General features: G+C 45.1%; 1 protein-coding gene across 3 annotated transcripts in view; it reads right to left on the bottom strand.

Annotated features, from left to right (window-relative positions):
• The window catches only part of WDR37 (WD repeat domain 37), a 126,333-nt gene that overhangs the window by 47,339 nt on the left and 52,299 nt on the right, over positions 1-26,695 (bottom strand). For 2 of the 3 annotated variants that reach the window (XM_075271624.1, XM_075271622.1), the window contains exons 4-7: positions 11,014-11,110; positions 8,168-8,263; positions 3,770-3,834; positions 2,333-2,416 (exon numbers count right to left, since the gene is read on the bottom strand). In XM_075271624.1, the coding sequence (XP_075127725.1) occupies positions 2,333-2,416; positions 3,770-3,834; positions 8,168-8,263; positions 11,014-11,110 (342 nt within the window). The remainder of the gene's footprint in view (positions 1-2,332; positions 2,417-3,769; positions 3,835-8,167; positions 8,264-11,013; positions 11,111-26,695) is intronic. The other variant, XM_075271625.1, reaches the window with a different exon arrangement.

Raw genomic sequence — 26,695 nt, 5'->3', positions numbered from 1 at the left:
CAGAGCAAGTATGCATGCTGGGAGTTGTAGTCTTACAACAGCTGGAGAGCCGTACGTTCCCTACCCCTGCTTTAGAGGGATTCTAAGCCGTTTTTTACATTATTTAATCAAAAAATATAAAACAATGACAAAACTAATATAAATCTTTTATTTGCACCTTGATCCATTCTCTACACGTAGCCATACATAGAGAGGCTACATTATTTGTACAAGCACACATCCTGATAGAGGTCGGTCCCCAGGTCTCATATTGGATCCCATAACTGAAGGTTCTGCAATACTTTCTACTGCCCATGGTATACCGTATTTTTCAGACTATAAGACGCACCGGACCATAAGACGCACTAAGGTTTTAGAGGAGGAAAATAGCGGAAAAAAAAATTAAGGAAAAAAAATTGGTGAAATATTTAATAACCTAATAATATAATATTTCACCAATGTGAATAGAACCGGGGGCTTTCGGACACAGGGATACCAAATGTGTATGTGTTTCACAGTAATGTTTTTGTTTTATATGTATTCTAGGGATATGGGGGTGATTTGAACATATCTATCTAATCTATCTGTCTGTCTGTCTGTCTGTCTGTCTGTCTGTCTGTCTATCTATCTATCTATCTATCTATCTATCTATCTATCTATCTAATCTCATCCATGGATGGAAAGAGACACCCTGCAGTGAAGCTATGCAAGAAGAGAAAAAGGGGCGGGCCAGACGGGTGAAGGAGGTGTGGTTTTCTAAGCAAACTTGAAAACACACCTCTTTCACCTGTCTGGCTCGTCCCTCCTTCACTGCCTCTCACATCTTGCTCCGGCAATGAAGCCACACAGACAGGGAAGTAGGGGCGGGCCAGACGGGTGAAGGAGGCGTGGTTTCAAGCTTCCCGAGAAAACCACGCCTCCTCCTCCCGTTTGGCCCGCCCCTGCTTCCCTGTCTGTGTGGCATCATTGCCAGAGCCAGATCTGAGAGGCAGTGAAGGAGGGGCGGGCCAGACGGGAGAAGGAGGCGTGGTTTTCTCGGCAAGCTTGAAACCACGCTTCCTTCACCTGTCTGGCCCGCCCTTACTTCCCTGCCTCTCATATCTCGCTCCTGCAAACATGCGACACAGACAGGGAAGGAGGGGCAGAGCAGGCAGGCACCGTGCTGCTCTCCTTTTGATTCACACAGACGGGACACAGACGCTGCACACGCTGCATTCGGACTATAAGACGCACACACATTTTCCTCCCATATTGTGCGTCTTATAGTCCGAAAAATAATAATTGGCTTGACTGCCATGTACAATACGTTACACTACATCTGGAACCTTTTATTTCCATGAAGAATGAATGTAGAGGACTCCAGGGATACCAGTGCATTCATACACATGGCTTGCTTGGCTTTCGTGCCATCATGGCCGACGAGGTCTTGTGAATAAACAGATCATAAATTAAAAACGGAGGGCTTATAATATGTATCTCCCCTATTGAACAAACATGCATGCATGACAAGCTGAGCATGCACGTTTATTGGAAGATCAGCCAACACTTGGCTGACATCTTATGCATAAGGAATGATTTGTTGCACTATATATATATATATATATATATATATATATATATATATATATATATATATATATATATATATATATATATATATTTTTTTTTTTTTTTTTACAAATCCAAGAACCCCATTACTAATGCAAGGGAATTCCTATACTGTTACACAGACTTACCTTGGTCATATTAGTATACACCATACACACAAAACTATTATTAGAGTCTATGCAATCAATAATAAAGCCAACCTTTCCCGATTTCATCTGGTTTGCAGGCAGAGTGTTGTAATACAGCTCCTAGAAGGTCGCAAACCTTCATCATGCCGCCTTATGCATATTACCCATACCCAAACTTGTCACTTTCCACCCAAAACAGAACTTCGTGCGTCTAGCTGGCCCTGCATTATGTATATTAAACACTGGAAGGTGAATTACCAGAAGGAGGCGATATGCGTATGTGCAGTCTGAAGTCTAGAAATGCTTCGTGCAATAATGAAGCTACATTATATATTCCACCTGACACCTTAAATAATTCTCTAGCTCAATAAATCACATCCTTGAGCAGACTATCGACTTTTGCAGGAGACAGTTGATAGATATGATGCCTTTGAAGATTAGATTTGTAGTCTGTATATCAGGGGTGAGCAATCTTACACTACCCAGTAATGAACAAGTCTATCAGCAGTACCCGCAGTATACCAGCGAGGGGCATCCAAGAGGCTGCAGGTTGCTGACCCCTGCTGAGTAATAAGCAGCCACATCCACACATGCACACAGAGAAACAGAGAAGTTACCCAGGAGTCGCCACCCCAAATTTCCCAGCTTCGCACTCTGCTGTTGCGATGCCGACGTGCCTTGTCTGAGAAATAACGTGAGCGCTACACCAAGCACAAGAGAACATAGAGATTTAGCATTTTGTTGGCAAAATATGCAGTGATCCTTATGAGGTTGTCTGAAAACCTATCCAAGTGTGCACTTACACGAGGGACAGGGTTGTCGCCACAAAGGGTCCAGGGAAATGTATATTTAACATAAAAGAAAATATATCATTATTGGGCCCAGCACCCCCACAGATCAGCTGTTATCAGGAGCCACTGGAACTACTAAGTGCCGATGTCAGCTGATTGGTGGGGGTGCTGGGTGTCAGATCTGCTTTGATCTGATATGAATCACTTATCCTCAAGATATTCTAACTGAAAGGGGTTATCCACTTTCTAATACCTATGGCCTATTCTTAGGAGAGACCATCAATATTAGATCCGTGGGATCCTCACAGTTCAGCTGTTCCTGGACACTGCAGCTCCTGGTAAGGTTTACGTGCCCAGAGCCACGCTGTTCACGCGCAGTACAATCTGTGGTGGCGGTGGTTTAGATGTTGCAGAACTGTTCCATAGACTGCAGTGCTGTCCTGGGAACAGCGAGTGAGAAGCGAGACTCCTGGCATGTAAACATTACTGTGAGTTATGTGGTCTTGGAACAACCGATCTGTGGGGGTCCCAGCTGGAAGGTTGAATATCGATGGCCTATCCTAAGCCTCTTTTAGGCTAAGGCCCCACACGTCGCAGAAACACAGCTTTTTTTGGTGCAGATTTTGTTGCGGTTTTTTGAGCCAAAGCCAAGAATGGCTATAGGAGGAATGGGAAAGTTCTTATACTTCTCCCTTCTGCTCAATCCACTCCTGGCTTTGGATCAAAAAATGCAACAAAATAGCTGCGTTTCTGCAACGTGGGGCCTCAGCCTTAAGGTTACACAATATCCTATTGTTAATAGGGTGACCAAATGCTAAGGTGGTCACAGGGTGTCATATTAACCCAGCAGCAAGTTTGCAATTTAACAGCAGCAACACCGCAAAGGGAATTAAGAGATACTCCAGACATCTGGTGGGCACATCAGAGCCTTCACAGCTTTCCTTAGGTAGAAGAGGAGCGTTATCAATACGGCCCCCCTTTACTTACTCAGTATTCACAAGCAGGTTATCAGAAAATGAGTTTTCCCAAGTCAGACAACCCCTTTAATTCCCCAAAATGGAAACCAAATTCAACTCCGAGGACAAAGAAACCAATGCAAGTGGCAGTATGAGGGAAAGTGTCCTTTCTCCACAGAGCTGAGATCTGATCCCAAGTAGTGCTACGTAAGGAGGGTTGGAGGGAAGAATGTTACTCCTGATCATAAATGTACATGTAGGCCAAGCACAACCCTGCCTGAAAATCTAATGTTACGGCTAGGTTTACCTTGCTAGTGGATGCTTTGTAGGTGGTCTTCAACTTCTGTGACAGCTGGCTTGTACTGTGACTAGCTGCAAAGACAAAAAAACAAAAAACAAAACATATTACCTAGTGGGAATATCACAAAAGAAAGACCATGCATATAATAAATACATGGGTGGGGGCGCTAAAGAAAGAGATGCTGGGCAGAGGCCTGGGGCGTAGCTATAAGGAAGGGGGCAGAGATAGAAGGCGCCATCAGGCCCTTGAGCCTCCAGGGGCCTCTTCAGAGCACACCAAGTTACCAGTAGGCTATATATTACATAGTAAGTGGAGACCATGTTACAGAGTTTGTCCAGAGCCCTCTATTTACCTCCCCAGCTGAAATCAACCTCTAAGGGGTTCATATGCCCCAAGGTGGAATACAGACAGGTGCTGCCCTGAAGGAACAGGAACTTAGAGTTTGGAAATGCTATGTGCCCAAAATACTTACCGTATATACTCGAGTATAAGCCGACCCGAATATAAGCCGACCCCCCTAATTTTACCACAAAAAACTAGGAAAACTTATTGACTCGAGTATAAGTCTAGGGGGGAAATGCAGAAGCTACTGGAAAATTTCAAAAATTAAAATGGTCAGAGTATTTGGGTGCAGTAGATGCTGGGGAAGGGGAGGGGTGTATTGGTTGTCTGTCTGCCCCTTCCCTTCCTTTATTTCCCCCCACGGAGAATTCAGCCTGGCTGTATATAGGGGATCTGCAGTGCTCCTATTAACCTCTTCCTGATGGAACAGGAGCACTGCAGATCCCCTATATTCAGTAGACCGGGCACTGTCAGATACAGGGATACCTAATGTGTATGTGTTTCACAGTCATTTTCTACTTTTGTATGTATTCTAGGGAAAGGAGTGATTCAGAACTTTTATTTACTTTTTTTTTAAAAAAAAAAAAAATTGTTTTGCACTATTTTATGGGAGATTATATACATTAATATTGTGGCTGGTCATAGACCCACCCTTATACTGACTCGAGTATAAGCCGAGGGGGGCTTTTTCAGCTCAAAAATTGGGCTGAAAAATTTGGCTTATACTCGAGTATATACGGTACATTGGATGAATTAGGAGGCAGCTGGTGCACTGCGGGCCGGCCTTCCAACTTCCTGAAGTACTAGCCTTGCCACTCTGACTGCATGGGGTAGGCAGGGCAGGAGATGGGAGGAGTCCGAGTTGATCCTCCCACTGCTATGACATCACACATCCAACTGGAGCGACAAGGGCTGAAGGTCCGCCCCTAGTGCACAAACTGCCTCATTTGCATAAGACTTCAAAGTGACCCATAGAACAGAGCTATGATTTTTATCACTGTAATGTGCTCTGTTACATGGCGGTGACAGCTGAACACACTTGGTGGATTACTCCCCACTGACCCTGCACCACTGGTCATGTGTAATCTATCCATTACTGGGCTCATAGGTCTCCTCTCTATGTAGGGCAAGGGACAGCTGTGGTCAGTGACCGGCTGCATCAGGCAAGGGACAGCTGTAGTCAGTGACCGGCTGCATCAGGCAAGGGACAGCTGTGGTCAGTGACCGGCTGCATCAGGCAAGGGACAGCTGTGGTCAGTGACCGGCTGCATCAGGCAAGGGACAGCTGTGGTCAGTGACCAGCTGCATCAGGCAAGGGACAGCTGTGGTCAGTGACCGGCTGCATCAGGCAAGGGACAGCTGTGGTCAGTGAGCGGCTGCATCAGGCAAGGGACAGCTGTGGTCAGTGACCGGCTGCATCAGGCAAGGGACAGCTGTGGTCAGTGAGCGGCTGCATCAGGCAAGGGACAGCTGTGGTCAGTGACCGGCTGCATCAGTCCTGCAAGTAGACGGTCACATGATCAGCTGCACTGAAACCATCAAAGATCATCAGGATAGAGGGAGTGCTGCAATGGCGAAAGGTTAAACATGGAAATTCATTCCAATGACAGAAAAAGAAAAGTCAACTATTTAGATTATTTTTAAAATTTATTTTTTTGTTTTTTAAAATATAATTTTGATTTTAGAGGCATTTCATGCCCCAGAATGCTATAGGTATACTGTTTACTCTGAGAGACAGTTCATTGTCATACTAGTTAAGTAAACGTAATGTTATCCCAATGACACATCAGGAAGTGACTACTTCATACCATCAGTTATGCGTTATGATGTTTGCACTTCCTAAATGACAAGCCTGCGTGCCAAAACTGTCACTTTCGGGTGACAAGTATAGCAGGTTATCTACAACAAGGTCGGTCATATCAAGGATCTCAGGCCTGCAGAGAGGAAACTTGGCAGCAGACATTACTAGAAGATCTTCTAATATTAAACCATCTTCGCAGCCGTCACGTCACGTCCAGCCTCGTACTGCAGAGCTAAGACACATCTAGGCTTACTTCTCTCCCTCCACAACCTTCCTTTGTGTCTACTTCAATATCATTTTAACAAAACTTACCACATATACACAAGTTTTATATGCTATACAACCGATTACCCGATCATGAGTCTGGGCTAGGAAGCCCCTATACACTAGGACAGTATATGGCTCACAGGATAGAGACCTGAGCACTATAGAAAGAAGATGTAAGAACTATCATGCAACATCCCACTCTTGCCTGCAACGTACAACTTTTTATAAAGGTGCAGGTGACTATAAGAAACTTTGCAATATATCTTCTTAAAGAAATAGGTTTCCTTCTCCACTCATAAGGCCAAGTTACTTTTTACATAGAAGTGTATGGAGAGGATAAGGCATACAAGTAACTAGTGCTGTCTCACTGTGTGAGCTCTCCTGACACTGTTGTAGATCCTAACATTGCACACAATAAGGAAATAAATCCATTAACATGGTAGATCAAACCGGTTGGGTTATCAAAACTGTATGTACACAGATCCAGGAGAAATATAATGATTAATACTCCTATACAGATGTGGGGATAGGAAACAGATGTGTTAAATAAAAGTGTGTCAAATGCAAAGAAAAGCAAATTTTAAAGGGCATCTGGGAAGAGAGTCAGTGACACAAGCACCATCTTGTCATTCAGAAATAGGGAAGTGACCCAGTGACTCTAACCTATCTATCTATGGTGTTGGGTCAATATGCTGAGTTCTGATGGCAGGCTTCCTTTGAGAGTCGGTTAAAGGGATCCTACCATTTAAACACATTTTTTTGTGGTTGACACGTAGGAATAGCCTTAAGAAAAGCTATTCTTCTCCTACCTTTCCTTGTCTTCTTCGCACCGCCGTTTGCTTGAAATCCTGTTTTTTTGAAGGTATGCAAATGAGTTATCTTGCAGAACTGTGGGCGGGCCCCAGCGCTAAAACAGCACTGGGGGCGTCCCCAATGCTGCAAGAGGAATCTCCAACGCCGCCTTCATCTTCTTCAGGAGCGGGGTCTTGACGCATCTTCTTCCGGGGGTTGACTTCAAACTGCTAGGCCTTGGGCAAAGCCGACTGCACATGCCCGCCGGCCACATGGAAATGGCCGCTTACAATACTATGCAAGCAGCCATTTTCATGTGTCCGTCGGGCATGCGTAGTCGGCTTTGCCCCAGGGCTAGAAGTTTGAAGTTAACCCCCGGAAGAAGACGCATCAAAACCCCGTTTCAGAAGAGGATGGAGATGGCACTGGAGATTTCTCTTGCAGCATTGGGGACGCCAGTGCTGCGAGAGAACTCATTTGCATACCATTGAAAACCGGGATTTCATGCGAACGGTGGCCTGGAGAAGACATCTAAAGGTAGGAGACGTATAGCCTTTCTTAAGGCTATTCCTATTTGTCAACCAGAAAAAAAAAGTGTTTAAATGATAGGATCCCTTTAAGCTGAGGCCACATATTGCAGAAAAGCAAATTTTGCATAGGTTTTTGAGCCAAAGACATGGGTGGATTTCAGATATGTTCGACCAGTATACTCGCCACGGAATCTGCAGCAGGATGGACCAGAACGCTTCTTTTCAGTTTCCTGTTGCACTTTTTGCCTCCCATTCAAAACAATGGGAGGTGGATTCCGGGCAGAATCTGCCCCCAATTTGGGGGCAAAATTTGCCATCAGATACACGGCAAATTCAACAGCCTCAGCAGACAGAAGTATTTTGATTTCCTTAGATCTCACATTCCCTGTGAAGCTAAAAAAAACCGCAGCAAAGCCTGCAAAAAAACAAAAACGTAGCTTTTCTGTACTCTGTGGCCTCAGCTGTTCTCGGCATTGACACAGCACTTGCAGACAGCAAAGGTCCGCTAGTATGTTAGTGCTCATGGACTAATCTGCAGTGAGACTGGCATCAGCCCAGGTCTGAGCATATGTGTGTAATAGATCTGAGGCAGCATGCCGTGCTCCCATCATCTGCATGTATTACATTACAGCCCAGTATAATCACATTGGGTTTGTCTTCTTGGTTATTTACCTTTTGTTTTCATCTGACCTTTACTTAATTCAGCGCCATCGATCGCCTGTCCTTCTACTGCCAGCCGTTCATTCAATGTGTCTATTTCACGTCGCACTTCAATAGAACAGAAGAAGCATTAGCGGCAGATCTTCAATTGTGGTAACAAGAACACGTTACATTTGCATCTATTTTTTTTATTTATTTTTTTAAACAAGGTCAGAATGGCCATCATTTTAAGAAAGAAAGTGTGACCTGTTACAGAGCACCGAACCTCCTGCCTATAAAATACCTGGAACCACAAAAGGAAATTTAAAGGGATTCTATCATTAAAATGCTATTTTTTCTGGGTACCAAGACGGTATAGCCTTAAAAAAGGCTAGTCTTCTCCTACCTTTAGATCTTTAGATGTCTTCTCCGCGCCGCCATTCGGTATAAATCTCGGTTTTCGGCGGGATGCAAACGAGTTATTTCGCAGCACTAGGAGGGGGGCCCAGGGCTCAAACAGCACTGGGGGCGTCCCCAACGCTGTGAGAGAACTCTCCAGCGCCGCCTCCATCGTCTTCTGGAGCGGCCTCTCTTCACGTCTTCTTCCGGCGCCGAGTTCAAACTTCTAGGCCTCGTGCCTAGAGCAAAGCTGACTGCGCATGCCCACCTGCCAAAAGAAAATGGCCACTTATACAGTATTGTAAGGGGCCATTTTCTTGTGGCCATCAGGCATGCGCAGTTGGCTGCCCGAGGCCTAGAAGTTTGACCCCCAGCGCCGGAAAAAGACGCGAAGAGAGGCTGTTACTGAAGATGATGGAGGCGGTGCTGGAGAGCTCTCTCACAGCATTGGGGACGTCTCCAGTGCTTTTTGAGCGCTGGAGACCGCCCCCAGTGCTGCGACAGAATACATTTGCATACCGACGAAAACCGGGATTTATACCAAATGGTGGCGCGGAGAAGACATCTAAAGGTAGGAGTAGAATAGCCTTTCTTAAGGCTATTCCGACTTGGTACCCAGAAAAAATTGTGTTTTAATGATAGAATTCCTTTAAAGGGGTTTTCCAGTTTATTTTTATCAATGACCTATCCTCAATACAGGTCATCAATAAGATATCAGTGGGGGCCTGACAATGGAGGCCCTGCTGATCATCTGTTTGCAAGCGGTGGCAGCGCTCGTACAAGCACACTGATTTCTTCACCAGTTACATTGCACGCTATCTAATATAGAGCGCCATATGATGAAATTACAACCCTACCCCATGACGCTGAAGGGAATAAGGCTGCAATTGCATCACATGGCCACTGTGAAGCAGTGTGCGAACACTACAGCCCCTTAAAACAGCTGACCTTCAAGGGTTTGGTGTGTCAGATTCCGTGCATCACTCATGACATATCCTGGTCTTCAATAAAAGTTAACTGGACAACCCCTTTAAAAGCTTACTACCATTTTATTATTGCTGTTAAAGTACAGTATGAATAGTAATGCAGTGTCCTCCAAAGCACCTCCTAGTGGCAGCTGCAGGTACTTTGGATTTCATTATATAGGCCCCATGTAAACGTCCGTGCCGTCCAGGGGGTACCGACACCTTGTTCTGTTCATTATAAACACGTTTTATCCTGCAACTTGACGTCAGAATGGAAACCCCGCACACTGAAATTAATGAAGGGCACAAAAGGCACTCTGAGGACATGCTCTGCATTCAGTATTGAGTTGCACCCCGCTGATTCTGGCACTGTTGGAACAGTTTCTCTAGCCTCCACCATTCCTGAGCAATCACTGCTATTAGTTTCACTACTGAATATGCTAATCAGGTGCTATACTGTCATGTGGGCGGTCTCAGATTCTAAGCTCTTTGTTATTGTCCAATTGGAGGTAAACATTGTAAGTGCTCGGACACATCCTTCTCGCCTGCTTCTGTCTGACAGTACGATCCTAAATAGAATATCAGGCAACGAAACTAACAGCACTGGTTTCAAGAGACCGGTGCCGGCAAGAGAAAAAAAGAAAAAAATCAATCTGTGCCAAAATTAGGAAAACGGCACCTATAGAATGCTAAAACCTGGCTTTGTCTTATAGCTCCGAACTCTCACTTTCATGTTCATACAAGCAATAGTCATATCAGCTGAGATTGTGCCCACAGTGACCCCCACAATTTTAAGAGAGGGTTGGAAATGACATGAAGAAACAGAAGGATTGGAGCAAGCCTACATCTACAGAAGATCTGGGCTTAGTTCTCCAAGATGTGGGAATAATTTCCTTGCCGAGTTCCTTCAAAAACTAAGTGCAAGTACCGAGAAGAACTGATGGAAGGCAAAGGGCACTTCGCTTTTTTTTTTTTCGCTGGGAGTTACTACCTGTTGGACAAATGTTCCGCCCACAGCTATAGATTCCGGCATCTTTTACCATTAGTGACCGGCATAAACCATAAAAATATTTTAACTCTGATGGAATCGGGAGTTATTCTTCCCATTTTGGTCAGGATAAGCCATATTGTCTCACATATCTATGAAGTAAGCTCACTGGGCACGACGGACGGGGAGATGTAAAAACATGAGGAGTGTTCACAAAAGAAACATCAAACTAATATTACAAAGTAAACATTGTAGCAGCTGCAAAAAGCTCAAAAAGATACCAAGCTGAATCCTGAAGATCAAAGCCTCACTATCTCCATGTTATTTCTATTACTCGGGAGTGCCGAAGAAGATTCCACCCAACCTCAAAATGTCTCTTACCGACAGCCAGAAAAAATAAGACTGCTATAAACCCAGTCTATGAAAATAGTTGTACAGCTATACAAGTCTCTTCTTATACGGTACATACGTCTGTGCGCGGCTCTAGCATGTCCAGACCGCTGACTGTGGTTACGTACAATACTTACGTTCTAGATTCTCAATGTAGAGATTCTCAAATTCCCTTTCTATCTGCCCAAAGAGCTCAAGGAGTGTATTTCGCACCGATGACGGCAACTTGGAATCCTATAGGGAAAAAAAAAAAAATAATGAAGGGAGGGTCGGTTGTTTTTGAATAGGAAAGAGGTTCCAATTATGTGAAAAGTAAAGCAAGCGTCCTCTGTCAAGGGCGCCAGACATAACGTAATAATGCTGCAGGAGATGCAGAATATTACTGAAATGGATCATGAAGTCAATGTCACAGCGGCAAAAACCTGGGCCCGTAGGAAAATAAAATAAAAGGAGACAAAAAAGGTGATATAATATAGCGCACAAAAACAGTCTTTTATATCTTTACAGAACAAGGCTCCGACCAAATAAAAAAATTAAAAAAAAAAAAAAAAAACAATTTAAGAATTAAAATTTATTTTTAGTCACCAAATAGTATAATGCTCCCCAGTGGCTTCCACAAAGTATAATGATCCCCCAGTGGTCTCCACACAATATAATCCTCCCCAGTGGTCTCCACACAGTATAATGCTCCCCAGTGGTCTCCACACAGTATAATGCTCCCCAGTGGTCTCCACACAGTATAATGCTCCCCAGTGGTCTCCACACAGTATAATGCTCCCTCCAGTGGTCTCCAGACAGTATAATGCTCCCCAGTGGTCTCCACACAGTATAATGCTCCCCAGTGGTCTCCACACAGTATAATGCTCCCCAGTGGTCTCCATACAGTATAATGCTCCCCAGTGGTCTCCATACAGTATAATGCTCCCCAGTGGTCTCCACACAGTATAATGCTCCCCAGTGGTCTCCACACAGTATAATGCTCCCCAGTGGTCTCCACACAGTATAATGCTCCCTCCAGTGGTCTCCAGACAGTATAATGCTCCCCAGTGGTCTCCACACAGTATAATGCTCCCCAGTGGTCTCCACACAGTATAATGCTCCCCAGTGGTCTCCACACAGTATAATGTTCCCCAGTGGTCTCCACACAGTATAATGCTCCCCAGTGGTCTCCACACAGTATAATGCTCCCCCCAGTGGTCTCCACACAGTATAATGCTCCCTCCAGTGGTCTCCACACAGTATAATGCTCCCCAGTGGTCTCCACACAGTATAATGCTCCCCAGTGGTCTCCACAAAGTATAATGCTCCCCAGTGGCCTCCACACAGTATAATGCTCACCAGTGGTCTCCACACAGTATAATGCTCCCCAGTGGTCTCCAGACAGTACTGTATAATGCTCCCTCCAGTGGTCTCCACACAGTATAATGCTCCCCAGTGGTCTCCAGACAGTATAATGCTCCCCAGTGGCCTCCACAAAGTATAATGCTCCCCAGTGGCCTCCACACAGTATAATGCTCCCCAGTGGTCTCCAGACAGTATAATGCTCCCCAGTGGTCTCCAGACAGTATAATGCTCCCCAGTGGTCTCCAGACAGTACTGTATAATGCTCCCCAGTGGTCTTCACACAGTATAATTCTCACCAGTAGTCTCCACACAGTATAATGCTCACCAGTAGTCTCCACACAGTATAATGCTCCCCAGTGGTCTCCAGACAGTATATTGTTCCCCAGTGGTCTCCACACAGTATAATGCTCATCAGTGGCTTACACACAATATAATGCTCCCCAGTGGTCTCCACACAGTATAATGCTCATCAGCGGCTTACACACAGTATAATGCTCCCCAGTGGTCTCCACACAGTATAATGCTCCCCAGTGGTCTCCACAAAGTATAATGCTCACCAGTGGCCTCCACACAGTATAATGCTCCCCAGTGGTCTCCACACAGTACTGTGTAATGCTCCCCAGTGGTCTTCACACAGTATAATGCTCATCAGTGGCTTACACACAATATAATGCTCCCCAGTGGTCTCCACACAGTATAATGCTCATCAGCGGCTTACACACAGTATAATGCTCCCCAGTGGTCTCCACACAGTATAATGGTCCCCAGTGGTCTCCACACAGTATAATGCTCACCAGTGGCCTCCACACAGTATAATGCTCCCCCCCAGTGGCCTCCACACAGTATAATGCTCCTCAGTGGCCTACACACAGTATAATACTCCCCAGTGGCCTCTACACCATATAATATCCTTATAGTAGCCTTCACACAGTAGAATGCCCCCTTAGTGCCCCTTATCACAAAATAATTCTCCCAGTGGCCCCACACAGTATACTGCTCACTTAATGACCCCACACACAGCACAGTGATCCTCAGTGGCCCCCCACACCGTTCAAAAGTACAAATTTTAAAAAGTAATACTTACCAAGCCCTGTAGAATGCAGATCTCTGGTCCGATGCAGCAGACCTGCTCCAAGCTGCAAGAAGTACTAGAGGCAGCCTGACTGGTGGAGCAGGAAGCTGTGTCCTGAAGATGCAGATAGATGGGTCAGACACACCCAACAACATTTGTCAATGTCAACCCAGTCTGATTTTTTTTTTTCTTCAAGAGGCTGTGTGTCTGGGCTAGTTGCAAATAGCAGAAGGACTGACAATTCTTGACACCATTTGCAAAATCCCAATTGCATTGGTAACCATTATTGTCTCCATCTGGAGTTAACATCAAATGTTAACTTTTTTTTAAATCTTAATTTATATTACAATGAGAACCTTTGGGTGAGAGGTGTCACTGAAGGGTATCAGACAAATGCATGTTGTCACTTGAGGCTGTGTCAGAACCTGACAGTTTACAGGAGAAGCTCATGATAGATAGATAGATAGATAGATAGATAGATAGATAGATAGATAGATAGATGGATGAATAAAAAATGAATTTCTGTTGCATGTTCTTTATGCGCGGCCAAACAGGATAAATATGTACCTAATTTGGCACATAGATAAATCAGGCACTTACAAAAGTTTTAGAACAGGTTTAAGCTCTCTGAGGCCTAGCATTCTAACTGGTTCCAACACTAAGACCCTTCCTTCGTATCACATGACCCGTATTAGCCATAAGAAGCTTGCAGGTCCTTCATTCTTAATAGCCTCACTGACATACACTATCAGACAATTGCAGCACTGACTCACCGTTGTTCCCTATTATTAGAGGACAACACTTGCTCACTGTTTTTCTCTATCAGTCACTACTTTTCGCTGTTAACAGCAATTATCGGAGGACTGTATTTTATATACATACACATTATATACATATACTAGCAGTACCCGCGACTTCGTCTGCGGAATCCTGACCTCCTGCGCGACCCACCTGTAGCGCCGCGCAGGCTTCTTCCTTTGCCTTGTGTCCATAGAGGCTCCCTTTTCCTCATCTCCCCCCTGGCGCCCGCCAACCCCCTTTTTTCCTACCCACTCCCTCATGTGCTCGCTTATTTCTCCTACCCCGTGCCCTTTTCCCCTTCTCCTTCCGTGTTACCTACCCCGTGCCCCCTTTTTCCCACCACCCCATGCCCCCTTCCATGTCTTACATACCCAGTGATATTTGACGCAGTCATTGCTCCGATCCTTCTTTATGGCAGCGAGGTTTGGGGCCCAGCCACCTACCCAGACCAGTCAAAATGGGATTCCAGCCCAACAGAGACCTTTCACCTAGAGTTCTGCAAGTACCTCCTCCATGTCCACCGCAACACCTCCAACATCCAACGGATGCCAGGCAGAGCTAGGCAGACTCCCCCTATGGCTCACCATGCAGAAAAGGGCGCTATTAGAGATGAGCGAGTACTGTTCGGATCAGCCGATCCGAACAGCACGCTCGCATAGAAATGAACGGACGTAGCCGGCACGCGGGGGTTTAAGCGGCCGGCCGGCGTCAAAGCGGAAGTACCAGGTGCATCCATTCATTTCTATGGTGTGTGCTGTTCGGATCGGCTGATCCAAATAGTACTCGCTCATCTCTAGGCGCTATCATTCTGGACTCACATACACGGCAGCAGTCCTGGCTGTTACCACCACCAAGCCTGGCTGAGCCACAGAGCCCTGAGCAAACCCGATACCGCCCAACCAAGCATCAGCCATATGCCAAGCCAAAAACTCCAACATGCCCTGAACAAGGCTCAAATAAAAGGAGTCATTGAGAGAGACAAAGAGCGGTACATCGAGGAATGGAGAAGCGCAATAAATAACTCCAAGAAACTCACTGTGTACCAGTCATTGCAAAGAGACTACACCATGGCCACCTACCTGGAGAGAATATCCCACCCCAAACACAGACAGACCCTGAGCCGGTACAGACTGAGCACTCACAACCTGGAGATGGAGACGGGGCGACACAGGCAGACGTATAAGCCACGGGAGAACAGACTGTGCCAGCACTGTGACCAGGGGGCCCTAGAAGACGAGACCCACTTCCTGCTACACTGCACCAAATACTCAGCTGTGAGGGCCGTCTACTACCAAAGACTCTCTGCCCACATCCCAGACTTCATATCTGCAGACGAGAAGAGGAAACTCTACATCCTACTGGGAGAAGAAGAGGCCACTGTGGAGATCGCTGCCCAATACGTGTCCAGCTGTCACCAAACAAGAGGAAGATGAGACTCCATGGATTGTTATACCCCAAATCAACCTTTCGTCACAAATATTATAAAAATTTTAAAAATTGGTGCCGCATCCCTTTTAAAGGGTTTTCTTCCTCTGGAGAAGAGAGTTGAATACCACTGAGAAGAAGTGAGAAGTGAACAATCCTTCCATGGAGCACAATAACGAATACAAATATTTATTCACGTATATGTGTGTACTTAATACTTTTACTCCCAGCAGTCTCCCAGGTCGTGTAATTAAAGTATCCAAAAATACTCAATGTCAATTACACAACGCAAACAGCGGTATAATAAGCAGCACAAACAAGAAAGAGCCACACGCAAGTGGCAAAGCATGACGTCAGCAGATGCTGCAGGATATAAAATAGACACTGATCCGACGCCTATAATATTTACTGCTATAATGTGCGTACGGCATGATTCCTATAGATCCTAGACTGCTCTATACAAACTCTTCTCATCCGAAATCTATAACAAGCCAAAGCTTTCAACCCCCCAAACTCCACAGAAATTCAATATCCGCTTGTGCATGAATGTTCAGCGGCGGGGCGTGTGTTTCAACATGCATTAATGTTGCTGTAAATTGCACCGCGCAGAGGACGATCGATGTCTCGTCTGAGTCAGTGTTAACCTAAGACTAGGACTAGTTTACAATAATTCATCGTTGTGGCTTCTGTCTGGGAGTTAAACGCAAAAGCCCCTGATAATCCAGTTAGTCTGACAGTAAATACAATATACAAAAAGAAAATGACCATCTATCATACAGACGGGTTGTCATAGGCACAATTTAGTAGGTTTTATTTTTTATGTGCAACGAAATATCTATAATCTAAGATCCAATAACGTAAAAACAATTTGACAAACCAGGGCTTGTTCTATTCATTATGGACGGTAGCGGTGGACATCATTGAGGATATACTAAGCCACATAGTCTGCAGGCACCCTGTATACCGCCAGATTATGGGGTTACTCTCTCCTAGAAGTAGTTCTTCTAAGGTACAACCATTCCAACACACAACGGAGCTATATAACATAGAAACCTCCATATCGAATTGCAAACAGGTACTGGCCCTTAATAGTCAATGGACCGAGGCCCGTTACAAACTGCAAGGTTGTTGGAAAGGAAACTGGACCCTACTATCTTCCTTATTAATATCACCCATAAGTAAGCATTCCTCAAGGCTTTTTCTCCATCTTTAACACCCCCCACAAAGTTCTCATATCCAGTCAATGGAATCAAATGTCATCACCCTCAAGAATTGGACTCCAAAATGTGCGACATTCGTTGAATGGAATATTGGACGGCCTCTCTTCAAACCCAACCAGACAAATTCCAGACCATCTGGGGACTCTGGGACCTGTATTGGCTGGGGGTTGACTTCTGGGTATAAACAGGACATCATGATCTGTCCCTCCTCTGACTCTGTTCTACCTATCCCCCTTCTCTTTAACACTCCCCTCTCCATGTCCCTATTGATTCCACCATCTTGTCTGGTCTCTGTTGGTTATTGGTTACAGACTTGTTGTTACCATTCTGGCTTTCTGGACTCTAAGGGTAAGTTCACAGAGGGTTTTTTTAGATCGGAACCTGAGGCGGAGGCTGCCTCAAGTTCCGGTCCAAAAGCCGGGTAGCCAAGACTGAAAGCCGATGCACTGCACTGGCATCCAGCTGCACACTCTGCTCTGGATTAGGCCCAATGAATGGGGCTAGTGCGGAGGAGGGAGTGTCTTCAGGCCGACTTGGCCTGAAGAAGGAGAACCTCGCTTCTTTTTTCCGGGAGCCGGAAGAAATGGCTCCTGGAAAAAAAGACTGGAGCGGCTCAAATTGATTTCGGCCTCAAAATCTTGACACAAAAATTACGTGTGAACTTATCCTATACTGTGGATTATGCTAATAACGTCGCGTTCTAGCCTTTTGACACTATGTTCAACCCTTGTACGGTTTTCAGAATAACCACCTCTAAAATGCATTAGTATGTTATTTATTTTACGTGATAAACTGCATCAAATAAAAACTGGTAAAGTCCTATGTGCCCAAAAAATCCAAGGTCTTGTAAAGCTACATTGAAATAGAATTAATCCAGTTATGTACATGAGAATGCAGAGAGAGAAAATTTCGTTAGAGGGTTAAAGGGTACATAAGGCACTGGAGTTATGTGGCGGCATTATTGATTTGAAATTCGTAATCTGTATAACAAAAAAAAAAAAAAAAACGTTTCGGGAGGGTTTTTGCAATTCTAATGTGACTGTTAGAGGGTTAAAAGGATTTTCCGCTAGCTTAAAAAAATATAAAAATCATTTCTCACCTCTTTAATTCTCCTCCTATCCATGCAATTGTTCTAGCGGCCGCCCCCATTACTTGTAACTGTGGGAATCTAAACAAACTCCTATTATTTCATGCTGAGATTTTCCGGGATGTGTGAATTTGTTCCTATGAGGGGGTGTAACGCGATCATGGCGTTGCACCTGTTGCACCTTTATGGAGCTTCTGATATTATTTTTCTTCATTTCTAATGAGTCTTGCTCTATTTTTATATAATTTTAGAAACGAATGTTGATCATAAAGCGTCACTTGACCTTTACAGAACAGGAAAAGGCAGCGGCATGGTCGGAACAAACTTGGAACAAGATACCCTGCTTTGTTAAATGGCTCTCTGCGATCCTTTGTGTATGTTGAGTTGATTTGTGTGCTCAGGTTTTATAGCTCTCTGTGTTTACACCACGTTCAGGTTTCTTCACTTCCTTTTATGTCCATTTTTGGTGGGTTTTTATTTTCGCTCGCTACTGATTATTTACTTCTAGTTCTGAGATCTGTATCTTCTGTAAGTGTAAGGAGGCAGAGGCTGTGCAGGGATGACTATTGCTTTTGCTAATGTAATTCTTACATGATTTGTTGTAGAAAGGTTTCATCTGATTAGATCAGACCTTTACGGAGACATCTGGCGAATAGCCTCTAGGTTCATTATGATTTCTAGAAATTATTTTGTAAAGTATGTTTAAAAGGGTTGTCCCATCTCAAGGATCCTTTCTATACTGGTAGCTTACGTAAATTGAAGCCTTTTCCTAAATATATTGCTTTAGAAATTCTGCTTTGTTTGCCTGCTATGTGAATTGTGTATTTATTGCCCCCAAATTGTTTATACTGCGTTGCTCGAACAACGGATCTATAGGACAAGTGACGTCACTCACTCACTGCTCTTGCCGGCAGGGCAATCTGTTCAGATAACTGAAATTATCTGATAAATCTGAGTCTGTTATCTCTCTATGTAAACACACAGATAACACAGAGTCTGTTCTGTACAAAAATCTGCAGATTTTCTGACCTGCAGAAGTGTTCTATGTCCTGTTCAGCAGGAGGGAGGGAGAGAAATACAGGAAGTGAGAAGCAGACCCTGCATACAGCCTGGCTGAAAGGATGACATGGGAAAACCCCTTTAAGAACCTATGTCTGTAAGGTCCCTGAACAAGAGCATATGTACCTGTTAAAGGGGTTACTTAAGGAATCTTATTTTACTTACTTTCTTTGGTGGATTTTTGATACTCGACTTGAGGGTCGCGCTGTCTCCTCTCTTCTCTTACAGGTTCTTTTTTTTTTTTTTTTTTTTTTGCGTGTATATTTGGCAAAATAAAAAGTATATGTTCACTACGTCACTAATGGACCCTACAACAGTGGACACACAGTATAAAGGGATCTTGTGTAGAAATAGCGTAGAGGGACCCGTTGTTATTCCATATATTATAATAGAGAACCACCCTTATGTCCCCCTACGTATTAGTAATTGTTAGCAATGAAATTTATAGACAAATAGCTCCAATATAGTAAGAATTATTTAAATTGGCCGTGGGCCCCTTATCTGCCGGGCCCTTTATCTGCTGGGCCCCTTATGTACCGGACAGGTTGCGCTAATGGTGTGTCCATCCCTTCTCTATAACAGCCTTTAAGTGGGTTAGAAAAGAATCTATGGTTGTGGACTCCCTTAAAGTCATTCTTGACCACTCTCCCAAAATGTCCTGTTGGTATTCCCCAAAAACATGCCATCGGATGGCCACCCGTTAACTGCAAGATCAATGTAAAAACTGATAGGATCCCTCACTGGACTCCCAACTCTGCCCATAACCTCTTGGTGCCTCAGGAAACTTTCGGGGTGTGGAGACCATGGCTGGGCAGGTCAGGGATGTTCTTGTGGCGTATAGAACTCTTTTCTAATATGGATGCAGAATTCATTTTCATTTGTACTAAAATGAGGATTTTTTTTTTATAATGCTTTATACATTTCCATCTCTGTTTTGTCCTCATCTCAACCCAGCCAGCAAAATTCTGTTCATTTGGCATCAAAGGACCTAATGACCTGAAAGCTGCTGGATTATAGTAAAACGATATAAAACTCAGATGTCGCTCAGGAAAGCATTTTTCCTGAGTATATAAAACACAGGAAGAAAGCGTTCATTGCTGTTCTTAGGTCTCACGCACATGGCCATGTTATGGCTCCTTACCAATCTCCAGTTGTACGGGGCTGCAGATTTATGAACCCTATTTTACTTTTGCGTGTGTGTGTATAATATATATATATATATATATATATATATATATATATATATATATATATATATATATATATATACACACTATTATGACTGCAGCATCTAAAGAGGTAAATGGAAAATATGCTCTCTGATGATGGGGGGAGGGTGTTATTCTACCCATGATATTTCCCAACAATTACATGTGTTGCCCTGCACAACGGCTGAAGTGAAAGCTGTAAGTTTATGTAGTCCCACTTCAACTATTGACATCTTGGGATCTACTGGGGCTACAGGCATGGCTTTGATCTTATTTTAAAGTCAAGACTGTATCCCCAGTTTAAATGACTGCTAAGGGGGCGTTCACACTCGCGCCTGTATCCGCCTGTCAGGTCTACGCACTATTCCACGGAGAAATTGCATAGGGGGACGGCTTCCTGGTCCGTTTTAAACCCATTCATTTTCTTGAATTAAAACAAAAACATCCATTTCAATGGTTTTTAAAAGCAAACCGCCGGTGTCCTCCTGCAGCCTCTCCATGGGGAAAGTGGGGGGGGGGGGGGGGGGGGGGGGAGACACACAAACTCCTGCACATCTGGCTTTGTATCTGGCCAAAAAAAAAAAAAAAAAACAGGTGGAGAGGCTGCGGGCGGACACTGGCGGTTACCTTTAAATACCTAATCAAATGAAAGGGTTTTAAGGCGGACCGCGGAGAAGCTGTCCCCTGTCCAGTTTTGCTGGGGCTGAGGACAGAAACCTGGCGGAATTACATGGGCACAAGTGTGAACGCCCCCTCAGCGTTCAGTTTTTGCAAGTCATGTGTCTTTAGGGTGTCTTCAGCATCCGTACTGTATGCATGCAAAACCGGACAGTATTGCTTCAGTGTGTCATCCGTATTTGGATATTTGCAAACATGGATGACACACTGAAGCAAAAACACCTTGTGGGTAGCTAGGTAACTGTTCTGGACGACAAACAAAATACATCCGTGTGCCGTCCGTGGTTTTCGCTCTCCTAGAGAGTGGTTTTCGCACTCTCTCTTCTGAGAGTGCAGACTCTCAGTCAGCACTCTGATCTGTTTGGGCCCAGGGAAATACACGGATAGTACACTGACATAGCATGTGGACCTCTGCAAGGGCCATAAGGATACATGTAATGTGAATCCAGGATCCAGATAGCAAATTCTGCAGGCGTGCATGCAGAGACAGATTACTGGGCTTGGTCTCCTGGGTTTTTGTATTCCACATGAAGCAGCTATATACAGTCACTACTATAAAGAACAGACGTCACAGGAAGGCAGCAAAATTAGCTCATAAACTTTATTATAATGTAATGGGTAAAGCAAATCCTGCGCTCGCTTATGTTCTACTTACAATAATAGACACATAACACGTACAACAATAGCCAGCCATTGTGGAGAGACAATGAAGTATGTCCTGTATTTAGCAATAAGACAAACTAATTATATGTATGAGACCGGGGGGCACCCACACACATGCCAGGAACCTTACCACCGACAAAGGAAGAAATATTTCACGATGAGGGCCAGAAATTCACTGCCAGGGGAGTGGGAAGGAAGAGCCACTTAAGAAAAAAGTCTCTATACCTTCCTTTCAAGGAAAAGTATCAGTAGTAAAAGGATTGTGATGCGTTTGATCTCCCTTTCGATCAACAGAACACGTTCTAATTGGTAAAGAGTATTTCATTTTTCAATAAATTATTTCAAATCAATAGGTTACTGGTATTGGATTTTTGGTAAAGAAAGGTTGAACCAGAGTTTTATGCCAAATGCCTCTTGGAGGCCGGAAGAAATTTTTGTCATCACCCTGCAGGGTTTTTTTTTGGCCCCTTCATTCTCAAGATCATTGGGGATCCAGAAGTCAAGACTTGCCAGTCAGAAAGGAACTGAGTAGGGGGTTCAAAGTGTTTTGCTGCCCAAGTACATTCATAATATTCTTTTCAGTAACACATACTACACTATACTATATATAAATATAGATACACTAGCAGTACCTGCGACTTCGTCCGCGGAACCCTGACCCCCTGCGCGACCCACCTGTAGCGCCGCGCAGGCTTCTTCCTTTGCCTTGTGTCCACAGCGGCTCCGTTTTCCTCATCTCCCCCCTGGCGCCCGCCAACCCCGTTTTTTCCTACCCACTCCCTCATGTGCTCGCTTCTTTCTCCTACCCCGTGCGCCTTTTCCCCCCTAGCCCCGTGTCCCCTTCACCCCCCAACCCCATGCCCCCTTCCCCCGTGTTACCTACCCCGTGCCCCCTTTTTCCCACCACCCCATGCCCCCTTCCCTGTCTTACCTACCCAGTGACCCTTTTCTCCCCCCCCCCCCCCCACCCCCAGACCCTGTGTCACCTTTCCCCCAACCAACCTGTGCCCACGGCCTCACCAAACCCCGGGCTCCCCATGCACCGATGTTACAGGGGTGCCTATGAGGGCCCCCCTCCCAAGGCAAGCCATGTGCCCCCATTCCATCTGTGGGCGCTGTGGCGGCCCTGTCCCCCGTCCCCCTTCCAGGGGCCCCAGGGTTTACCTGCCCAGGCCCCCCCATTCCCACGTCCCCCACTGGACCGGTAACCTCCTCACTCCCAACACCCCACCCCTCTCCCTTCTCAAAGTCCCCTAAGTCTCCTGTCGTCACAACCCTTCTCCTGTGGCCGAATGACACTGTAGATAGCCCTGAGCAGACATCGGCGACATCCCCGACGGACAAACAGAGTCCAGAGGCCGCAGCCGCCACGGGACAGCAGGCCGAACCGGCATTCCAGACCGCGGCGCAGGCGACCCCCTGTCCGGCCGTGGCAGAGCACTGCGGTCCTGTGGTAAGCCAAGACAGCCGGGCAGCGTACGCACTTCTCGCTGCCCCAGAGTACGGGCGCTGGTTCAGGACGCTCTGGACCTCTGAGAGCCGCCATGTTCTTGTGGATGCCGGCCGGCCGATAGCTGTGCCCACATAGAGAAGCGGCACCCATAAAGGTGAGCTGCTGATGGGGCTGGGACGACGTCATCCCAGGTCCTACAGCGTCCCAGGTCCTGCAGCGAATTCAAAAGTGAAAAGCACCAGTCACGGGAGTGAATTGCGGTGGTGTACAGGAATTCCATGTAGCCTGTCGTTTAATCCGAGACCCAAGGTATGTGCGCAATCCAGCCAAATCTGTTTGCCCGTCTAGGTGTCATTGTGTCCCCTTTTCAACCCCCCTTCCCCCCTCCTGACCCCTTTGCACCCACCCCCTGACCCGGTCTCGGCCTCCTTCCCTGCATGGGGTTAGGAGGGCAATAGGGAGTTTGTGGCTTGCTATGCTAAAAATAGTGTGGGATTGCAGAGCTGGTGGTATGAGTTGAGGTTTTGTGGGGGTCCTGGCAAAAACGTATGTCTGCGATTGTGACGAAAAGTATCCTATCGTTCAATCCTGCCTAGGAACTATGTTTGTTGAACACACATACTTTCACATTTATAAATAGTAAGGATAATACACACACACACACACACACACACACACACACAGTACAGACCAAAAGTTTGGCCACACCTTCTCATTCAATGAGTTTTCTCTATTTTCATGACTATAAAAGTTGTAGATTCACACTGAAGGCATCAAAACTATGAATTAACACATGTGGAATTATTTACTGAAAGGGGCTCTATCACTGGGAAAAGTCATTTTTAACAAATCACACCTTTGCATAGCCTTTAGAAAGGCTATTCCACACCTACCTTTAGTATATAGATTGCCTCAGTGGTTTCTGAATAAGTCAGTTTTTATTCATATGCTAATTAGACTGGTGCACGATACATCGTGCACTCCTCTCCTGTTGTTTCCTATGGGAGGCTGATGATGATGATGACTCAGCTTCCTGTTTGCACACACACATAGGAGATAATAGAAGAGAGGAGGCTGCTGGGAACTTCCTGTGCTGGCTGGAGGCTCATTAGCATATTAATAAAAACGGACTTATTCAGAAACCACTGAGGCAATTTACATACTAAAGGTAGGTGTGAAGTGGCATTTCTAAAGCCTATGCAAGGATGTGTTTAGATAAAAATGACTTTTCCCAGTGATAGAGCCCCTTTAACGAAAAAGTGTGAAACAACTGAAAATCTGTCTTATATTCTAGGTTCTTCAAAGTATCCACCTTTTGCTTTGATTCCTGCTTTGCATACACTTGATGAGCTTCAAGAGGTAGTCACCTGAAATGGTCTTCCAACAGTCTTGAAGGAGATGCTTAGCACTTGTTGGCCCTTTTACTTCACTCTGTGGTCCAGCTCACCCCAAACCATCTCGATTGGGTTCAGGTCTGGTGACTGTGGAGGCCAGGTCATCCTGCGTAGCACCCCATCACTCTCCTCCTTGCTCAAATGACCCTTACACAGCCTAGAGGTGTGTTTGAGGTCATTGCCCTGTTGAAAAATTAATGATGTCCAACTAAACGCAAACCGGATGGAATAGCATGCCGTTGCAAGATGCTGTGGTAGCCATGCTGGGTCAGTATGCCTTCAATTTTGAATAAATCCCCAACAGTGTCACCAGCAGAGCACCCCCACACCATCACACCTCCTTCATGGTGGAAACCAGACATGTAGAGTCCATCCGTTCACCTTTTCTGCGTCGCACAAAGACACAGTAGTTGGAACCAAAGATCTCAAATTTGGACTCCTCAGACCAAAGCACAGATTTCCACTGGTCTAATGTCCATTCTTTGTGTTCTTTAGTCCAAACAAGTCTCTTCTGCTTGTTGCCGGTCCTTAGCAGTGGTTTTCTAGCAGCTATTTTACCATGAAGGCCTGCAAAGTCTCATCAGTTGTTGTAGAGATGTGTCTGCTGCTAGAACTCTGTGTGACATTGACCTGGTCTCTAATCTGAGCTGCTGTTAAGCCACGATTTCTGAGGTTGGTGACTCGGATGAACTTATCCTCCGCAGCAGAGGTGACTCTTGGTCTTCCTTTCCTGGGGCGGTCCTCATGTGAGCCAGTTTCTTTGTAGCGCTTGATGGTTTTTGCAACTGCACTTGGGGACACTTTCAAAGTTTTCCCAATTTTCCAGACTGACTGACCTTCATTTCTTAAAGTAATGATGGCCACTTGTTTTTCTTTACTTAGCTGCTTTTTTCTTGCCATAATACAAATTCTAACAGTCTATTCAGTAGGACTATCCGCTGTGTATCCAACCTGACTTCTGCACAACACAACTGATGGTCCCAACCCCATTTATAAGGCAAGAAATCCCTCTTATTAAACTTGACAGGGCACACCTGTGAAGTGAAAACCATTTCCGGTGACTACCTCATGGAGCTCATCAAGAGAATGCCAAGAGTGTGCAAAGCAGGAATCAAAGCAAAAGGTGGCTACTTTGTAGAACCTAGAATATAAGACAGATTTTCAGTTGTTTCACACTTTTTTGTTAAGTATATAATTCCACATGTGTTATTTCATAGTTTTGATGCCTTCAGTGTGAATCTACAATTATCATAGTCATGAAAATACAGAAAACTCTTTGAATGAGAGGCTGTGTCCAAACTTTTGATCTGTAGTGTGTGTGTAAATATATATATATATATATATATATATATATATATATATATATATATATATATATATATATATATACACACATACACACACACACACACACACACACACACAGGGTTGGACCCCCTTTTGCCTTCAGAACTGCCTCAATTCTTCGTGGCATAGATACAACAAGGTGCTGGAAGCATTCCTCAGAGATTTTGGTCCATGTTGGCATCACACAGTTGCCGCAGATTTGTCGGCTGCACATCCATGATGCGAATCTCCCGTTCCACCACATCCCAAAGATGCTCTATTGGATTGAGATCTGGTGACTGTGGAGGCCATTGGAGTACAGTGAACTCATTGTCATGTTCAAGAAACCAGTCTGAGATGATTCCAGCTTTATGACATGGCATTGCATTATCCTGCTGAAAGTAGCCATCAGATGTTGGGTACATTGTGGTCATAAAGGGATGGACATGGTCAGCAACAATACTCAGGTAGGCTTTGGCGTTGCAACGATGCTCAATTGGTACCAAGGGGCCCAAAGAGTGCCAAGAAAATATTTCCCACACCATGACACCACCACCACCAGCCTGAACAGTTGATACAAGGCAGGATGGATCCATGCTTTCATGTTGTTGACGCCAAATTCTGACCCTACCATCCGAATGTCGCAGCAGAAATCGAGACTCATCAGACCAGGCAACGTTTTTCCAATCTTCAATTGTCCAATTTCGATGAGCTTGTGCAAATTGTAGCCTCAGTTTCCTGTTCTTAGCTGAAAGGAGTGGCACCCGGTGTGGTCTTCTGCTGCTGTAGCCCATCTGCCTCAAAGTTCGACGTACTGTGCGTTCAGAGATGCTCTTCTGGCTACCTTGGTTGTAACGGGTGGCTATTTGAGTCACTGTTGCCTTTCTATCAGCTCGAACCAGTCTGGCCATTCTCCTCTGACCTCTGGCATCAACAACGCATTTCCGCCCACAGAACTGCCACTCACTGGATGTTTTTTCTTTTTCGGACCATTCTCTGTAAACCCTAGAGATGGTTGTGCGTGAAAATCTCAGTAGATCAGCAGTTTCTGAAATACTCAGACCAGCCCTTCTGGCACCAACAACCATG

Source organism: Leptodactylus fuscus, chromosome 4, assembly GCF_031893055.1.
Source record: "Leptodactylus fuscus isolate aLepFus1 chromosome 4, aLepFus1.hap2, whole genome shotgun sequence".
Lineage (NCBI taxonomy): Eukaryota > Metazoa > Chordata > Amphibia > Anura > Leptodactylidae > Leptodactylus > Leptodactylus fuscus.
Note: the sequence above shows the minus strand (reverse complement) of the source record. Positions and strands in the feature narration are given on the sequence as shown.